Source organism: Corylus avellana, chromosome ca5, assembly GCF_901000735.1.
Source record: "Corylus avellana chromosome ca5, CavTom2PMs-1.0".
In the NCBI taxonomy this organism is placed as follows: domain Eukaryota; kingdom Viridiplantae; phylum Streptophyta; class Magnoliopsida; order Fagales; family Betulaceae; genus Corylus; species Corylus avellana.
Window position 1 is genome coordinate 11,569,765 of NC_081545.1, and position 7,783 is coordinate 11,577,547.

A 7,783-nucleotide genomic window follows, 5' to 3' on the forward strand; every position below is an offset into this window, starting at 1 on the left:
TTCTTTGGGTATTTGAACCATCAACAAAAGAAGTATAGATTCCTTCACAACCTCCTTTTGCTATGTTGGTCACTTCGTATAACCCATCATTGTTCGACAAACCTCGGACCTGTTCAAACAATGTTTACTTTCTCTAAATGATAAGAATGCCTACATCCTAGTAAACCTCTCTAAGTGAGATGCTGCATCCTGTTGGTATGATTTTGATATGACTACATTTTCTCCTTCCAGTAAACTCTTCAAAATTTTAAGCAATTTCGTATAATTTTGCCCAGAAAAAAAAAAGAAAAAAGATAAAGAAAATTAAAATTATAAATTTTTGTGGAAGAGATGGTCGCATAAGGTGATCCCTTTCACGTCAGGAAGCAGCAAATATATTGTTAATTTTTTTTATTTGTTGCCCCTTTTATTTCCCTTATATCGATCTTTCAAGTGACCATTTGTACACATAATTTGAAGCAAAAGTATCTCTTTAGTTTAGTTTTTTTTTTTTTCTTTCGATTTTCTGTGAGAGAATTATTTTACTTTCTAATGGCTAGATGTCAAACTTGAAACAGTTATTTGATCAAAGACTTTGAATTTTAGGTGGGCGAATTGATGTTCTATGGCCTTTACCAAACATGATTGTTAAGTACTTGTTGCTATGATGTTGATAAGTACTTTCAATATAAATTGATAAATGTTTTGCACCACACTTTTATCTCATTTGATTGATGTGGCATTTCAAAATAGAACTTTTTTTTTTGGGTTAAATTAATTAATGAATTAAAGGCTGATTTACAGTGTCACATAGGCAGAGTACGTAGGATATATAAAAGTATGGTGTATACTGTATAGCATTAGCATTATTCATAATTTTTTATTCAAACCCATGTTAGAAGTTTCATTGATGGCAAGAAGATTTGCCTTAACCTCACAAATTAAAGGATCTACTAAATAAGTACTTTTCTTCGTTCATTCCATAGGAGTTACGACAAATAGCCGCGCACACGGAGAAGGAAGCGTGGATCGTTGTACTTTGAGTTCAGAATCATACTTATTTTTCACAGAAAAAAAGTTGGTGAAATTATAACGTTACTTAGAAACTGATGCGGCAATCAAGGGCGGAACTAGAATGTTTAGTTTGGAGGACAAAAAAAAAAAAAGAAATTCCTTGCGGGGACAAAAGTTAATTTTTAAATGTATATTTAATTTTTTTTTTTTTTTTAGGACCACCATTTGCCTTGATGGGGCTGAGCCCTCAAGCCAAGGGGCGGTTTCGCCCCCGGTGGCAATCCACAATTAGTGAAATAACTAAGAGAAATTAATAAGCTAATATTTTGTGCTTAATTATTTCATCAATTATGACTATTATATCAATTTATAAATAATTGTATAATAATAATAAATAAATAATAAATTAAAAAAAAAAAATTATAGTACCACTAACATCATTTTTGAATTTTTCCTTTTGATCGGACAAATATGTTTGGATAGTAACCAAGTTAAAGCAAATGGGTAAGGTTTTAGACTGTGGTACTATAAGCACTGAACTGGATTGGTTATTCGATCCATTCCTATTTTTGGTTCATTGAAGTGCAAGTTTTTGACAATCAACCGAAATCATGATGCAAGAGTAATTCTATTTATCATTTCGATCTGTGCCTTTCCCCGTCCCTTATCCCATTCTTATCCCCTTTAAAGCCTATATGACTTGATCCTTCAAATGTATTGGGGATACTGCATTGTAAAGTAATGTTATACATCATTCTCTCCGTCCCCTCCTATTTTCCCAAATGTTATAAAAAAGGACTATGTCGCATGAGCTTTGAGAAAATTACTCCATAGCGCAGTGTCCCAAGGAATTGACTCATTTTGAACGTTCAGTTATTACAGTTAAGTTAGTATCCAAATTCTACGGTTCAAAATCCAACCACTGCTAATTTTGAAAGAGAGAGAGAGAGAGAGAGAGAGAGAGAGGCTTGAAGGACAAAACAAAATGAAAAGTTCACTAGACCCAAGAATTTGATGATACGTAGGTTAAAAAAGAAAAAGGAAAAAAGAAGTTATATGTATGCATGTGGCTTCTCCTTTATGTTGTCGTTAGCATGAATCTATCCTATCCTGAGGTTCCTATTAATCAACTTTAATAGGCCACGACCCCAACCATTAATCAACAATATTAGCTATAAAGATCAATCCCATATTCTTCCCTAAAAGGTAACAAATAATGGATTATATATGCTAGCTACTCAAATAAAAGGTAACAAATATGGGATGGGTATCCCATACAATGTAAAAGTCTGTTTCGGCTCTACTTGGCTCGAGCAATCTGAGTAACTTGAGCGGGCGAGGCCTAAGTTATCTCAATACATGTAACGGACAACTTCGTTGCACTGAATTCTAGTCTCAATTCAAAAACGAATCCAATAAAAAATAAAAGTAGACGACACATAAGTTTGGGATTTTGTAATTGGTAAGAGAGGTCTTGCATGAAATTCACAAGCCTAAATCTTCAAAAGAAGGGAAAAGGAAAAATGAAGAAAAGATAAAGGAAGGAATAGAAAAAGAAAATAATTTAATTTACTAAAAAACTATACCAATCTTCTAATAAAGTTTCATGAGCAAGGCCATGAAACAGTACTAGGATATGAAAAAAAAAAAAAAAAAAACTTAGTGCTGTAGCTTGTACATTACCTTTACGCTTAGACAAAGGTTATGCAAGAAAAAATGGATTATTATTATTATTTATTCTATATTTTTTGTGTTAGTTTCAAGCTGACAATGATGTATCACATAAAAGCTACGTATACCCTAGCTGTATTTTGTTATTTATTATTATTATTATTATTGTTCTTTTGAATGAAGATCTTGGCTTTTACCCTACGAAAGGGGGAAAAAATGGATAAAGGCTAAAAATTCCATAACCTGGGTCCACGAGTTGTCTATGAGATGCGAGGCATGATACACGTTGTAATAAAGAGTAACATCCTAATTAAATTGCAAAACTAATTCTGCTGAATTAATTAAACAGTTAATTGGGATATCATGATGGAATCCAATTCCACTTGTACGTACAAGAGTAGCTCATTCATTTCTTTGTTTTCTAGCTAGGCACTATTTCTTTGTATTTTTTTCGTAAATTAATAATGTCTATGGCATGAAAATTTTCCCTCAATATCTAAGAAAGTTAAATGGCACTGATGAAGATAACAAATTATAAATAATAATAATTAAAAAAAAAGATGCATATTATTATATAATTCTTGTAACATTAATGTTAGGGATATAATTCCTTCCTTAAAAAGAAGTGATGATCAGCGGTAGTTGCGGGATTTACTTGTCCTGGACAACTTAGAATGTGGGTCTACTTGTTCGAAGCAGAAGACCAGCCTTACAACTCCCCATTCTTAGACGGCCACCTGAATTTATGTTTGAATTTTAAGGCAACCTAATAACAAAGGGTCTTGATCCATATCATGACATTCTAGTATAATTTTTCGACTTTTTCAATATCCATCTTACTCTTTCTCCCTAGATCTCTCTTATCATACCCAGATTTGAATCTTATTTATTTATTTTTGTCAAAGATATATAAGAATGGAGTTAGGGGCGGACCCATATATGTAATATTAGCTTAATTAGGGGGCTTAATTAAGCCTCCTAAAATTTTTTAAATTCCTTTCAATTAAATACATATTTTTTATAAAGTGAACCCTCAAAATTAAACTGTATTTTTATAGTTTTACGTCCGCATCAAAATTTCTGATTCCGCTCGCAACCCGACAGCAATAAGCAACTTCCAAAATTAGTTGAAGGTATAATTGAGATTAATTGTTTCTAAACAAGTTTCGAAATTACTTCTATTTCAACTCAAACTTCTGAATTTGCAATTGATATAAAAGAAAAATCTAAGATACATAACACATCTCCTAATGCAAATCCATTAGTTTTGTTTGTTTGGAGCGCAAGTTAGAAAGTCGTTGTCCTGGTTTAGGTATGCATATATAGACGAAATAGTCTTGGATTTAGTTGTTGGTTCTTATAATTTTTCTTCAAACCTTTTCCTTTCTTTTTTTTTTCCTCACAAATAATTTCAAATACTATATATATATATATGCAGAATATTCAGGAGGTTATTATTGTCTCTTTTCTTGCTTCTTGTAATTAATGACGTGTGTGTACACCAACATTAAGAAGAAGATATATGAGACAAGAGAGGTTTCTTCACTTGCATGAGAAGTCTACGTGAAGGAATAGAATTGTAGTTGGCTGCTAATATTTGCCTTTCTTTTTTGGTTTTATTCTGGAATTCATATATATTTTAGCTTTAGGTACACTCTAGGACGACATTGGACCTAATTAACTCTCTCTCTCTCTTTCATGTTTGGTTGCCCCATCGCAACTCAAACCCTTTTCCCAACTGTTGTGTTTATTGTTTTTTTTTTTTTTTTTAAGATTTAAACCCATTTTAGCAAATGAAATTTGCCTTTAGTCAGAGTTAAAAGGAACTAAATTAAACTACTTTTATTCTTCTACAAGCTTTTATACTTATATAATATGTGCAAGCAAACCCAAACTTAAGATCCAAGCAACACTTTATTTTTCTCTGATCTCTTTTCCCTTGCTATATATCAGAAAATAGATTTTCGTTTTGATTTTTTCTCTCTCTTAGGAATGAAGACAAGGAAGTTTATGGGAGGATTGTATTCAATCATAATTAAAAAGTAGAGGACTAAAAAGCGAGGAGGAATTGAATTCCTTCCCAACCCTCGAGAAGAACATGCATGAAGGGAGCAAGCTTTAGAAGAGACAAGTTTTGCTTTTCATTCCTTTTAATTATTCCCATCTCTCTCTATTCTTAGGATTTTGTCTCTTCGGAGTGTCAGTGGAGGACGAACCAAGAAAGAAAGAAAGATCCTCTGTGGGATGAACAAAAGAGGAAATTAAACAAGGAAATGACTCAATGCGATGATGACCAAATAATCATTGCTGCAAAATGCAAAGATAATCTCATAAGAGCTTGTCCTTCATGTGGTCATCAGATCAAATGCCAAGATAAGCAGGTACTTCTAAATATTCTTCAATCTCTCTCTCTCTCTCTCTCTCATTGTTTTTTGGGAAAGTCAGATTATTTTTTATGAGTTTTACATATAAATCATAAAAATAACTATATATACAGACTGGACTTCATGATTTGCCGGGGCTACCTGCTGGTGTGAAGTTTGATCCAACTGATCAAGAAATTCTTGAACATTTGGAGGGGAAGGTGCAGTCTGATGCTTGTGCTCACCCTCTCATCGACGAGTTCATCCCTACAATTGAAGGAGAGAATGGTATTTGTTACACCCACCCAGAGAAGTTGCCAGGTGAATTATTATTATTACAATTGTTTTTGTTTAAATAAGGTATAGATAGAATTATATGTATATGCATGGTGTTGTTTGTTTCCCCATGCAAAAACAAACGGAAAAGTTGATACTTTACAATATGGGGTTTTCAACAAAGAATTTAGCCAACATGATTATATTATTCTTCATTATATTGTGAAAATAATGAAGCAAACATGATTAATGTATTACATGTAACATGTAAGCACGATTTCTCGAAATTTAGTAAATTTCTAATTAGCCAATGAAGCCTTAGATTGCGCAGCAGAATTTGAAATAGATTAATTACCACAATTTTCTGAAGGAAAAGACCTCTAGCTAGTCTCCCATAGAAATATGCAAAACTCACTCAATCAATTTAATTGAAAAGTTAATCCATGTCTTCGTTTGAAAAATCCCTTCAACTAACACTAGTGCGCACATTTCTCATTAGAAATGAATAAACCTTCCAACTAATTTAATTACCATATGCATGCCATTTATATACCCTCTTAAAAATGAAAGAAAAAAAAAATAAAGACTCTTCAACTAACCTTAATAGGACAAGGTATATAGTATAGCGTCTTTGGAAGCTTAATACATTATTTCTATCGGTTTAAATTTTTGAAATAAATTGTATGAAAACAAAGATTCAAAACACTATCTCTGTCATTTACCTTCTTATTTCAATTAAATAATTCACTTGTTGGGTTAAGCTCACGTAAAGGGAAAAGTTAAAGTGTAATGATTAAATACACCAATTTTTATCGGCTCAAGCTTTTAGAAAGTGGTGAAACGCATGATTAACAAGTGATCATAAGCTCACACATAAAAGGAAACGTTAAAATTTAATGATTAACTACATCATTTTTTATCAACTTAAACTTTTAGAAAGCGGTGAAACATATGATTAACGTGTACACTATTATTTGATGCTCCATTAGCGTGATAATGCAGGAGTAAGCAAAGATGGCCTAGTCCGCCACTTCTTTCACCGACCTTCCAAAGCGTACACGACCGGAACTCGGAAACGGAGAAAGGTGCACACGGACATGGAAGGCGGCGAGACCCGCTGGCACAAAACAGGCAAGACTCGGCCAATTTCGGTCGGCGGCAATGTGAAAGGGTTCAAAAAGATACTTGTGCTCTACACCAACTATGGGAAGCAAAGAAAGCCTGAAAAGACAAATTGGGTGATGCACCAATACCACAAAGGGAATAATGAAGAAGAGAAAGATGGAGAATTAGTGGTCTCAAAAGTTTTCTACCAAACCCAACCAAGACAATGTGGTTCCTTCATTAAGGACTCACTTTCTTCAAAACTAAAGGGACAAAATGGGCATGAGGGTGGCCTTAGAAACAATGCACTTTTTGAGTACTATAATTCATCTTTGATATCCTTTGATCAGGGCAGCCAAAATAGGGGAAGCAGTACTCCTCAACTACTTTCTCATTTTGCAGTCCATGATGGGTCTTCTTTTGTTTCTTGAAAGAAAGCTCAATGGAAAGAGCTTGATGGCAATTAAGAAGAGGAGGCATGGCAAATGATGCTTCCATCTTTTATATATATATATATATGCAGTGATACAGTAATCTACCTTATATATTTCTAATATCTTTAGGAGGACAAGGAAGTGGGGGAATAAGCAGGACAATATCATGTAATATTGCTGAAGATTAGGCTATAGTTCTCTCTCTCTCTCGTGTCAGAAAATGTACATTCAAAGGGGTAATTACCTCTTGATGCCAGTGCTGACTTTAGTCGAATGGATTTTTAACTTGGTCTTTGGTATTTGATGTGCACTTTCTCACTCTTTGTAATGATTAAAATAAAAGTGTTAAGATTAAAGTACTTTTTTCTAGGGAGTACAATGAACTAGTACGATTGATGGTGAAAATGACTTGTTAATTAGTTCTCTATAATTAAGTAGAGTGACCACGTTTTTCTTTTTAATTTGTAATGTACCCTTTTTTGTTCCGTAAAAAAATAAAAATTTTTTGAGAAATTTCAGTAAGTCCTTCGAACTTTCAGCCGGTTTGACAAACATCCCTTGAATTACCAAAACTCTCACTTAGGCCCCCTAAACTTTAGTTTGCTCTCACTTTGGACCATTCTGATAGTTTTCAACGTTAAAGCCAAACAGTTTTTTTATGCCAATTTTACCCTCATCCCAAAACTACACCGTTTTGTACCCTAAAACTACAACACCTACCTAGCCCAAAACGACGTCGTTTTAGGCATTAAATTTTTTTTTTCTTAAAAAAAGAAAAAAAGAAAAATAAAATATAAAAAATAAAAAATAAAAAATAAAAAAAAAAGAAAAGAAAAGAAAAGAAAAGGACCAAATCGGGGTGGCTCCAGTCACCCCCTAGCTGGTCTGGGGGTGGTCGAACCATCCCCATGGCCAAGGGGGTGGTCCGGCCACCCACAAAAG

At 33.4% G+C, this 7,783-nt stretch overlaps 1 protein-coding gene across 1 annotated transcript; it reads left to right on the forward strand.

Moving 5' to 3' along the window:
- The first annotated feature begins 4,693 nt into the window (after positions 1–4,693).
- On the forward strand, positions 4,694–7,125 carry LOC132182674 (NAC domain-containing protein 73-like). The gene is made up of 3 exons (XM_059595982.1): positions 4,694–5,045; positions 5,162–5,348; positions 6,306–7,125. The coding sequence occupies exons 1-3, from the start codon at positions 4,938–4,940 to the stop codon at positions 6,836–6,838; spliced, it is 828 nt and encodes a 275-aa protein (XP_059451965.1). The 5' UTR covers positions 4,694–4,937; the 3' UTR covers positions 6,839–7,125.
- The last annotated feature ends 658 nt before the right edge of the window (positions 7,126–7,783 follow it).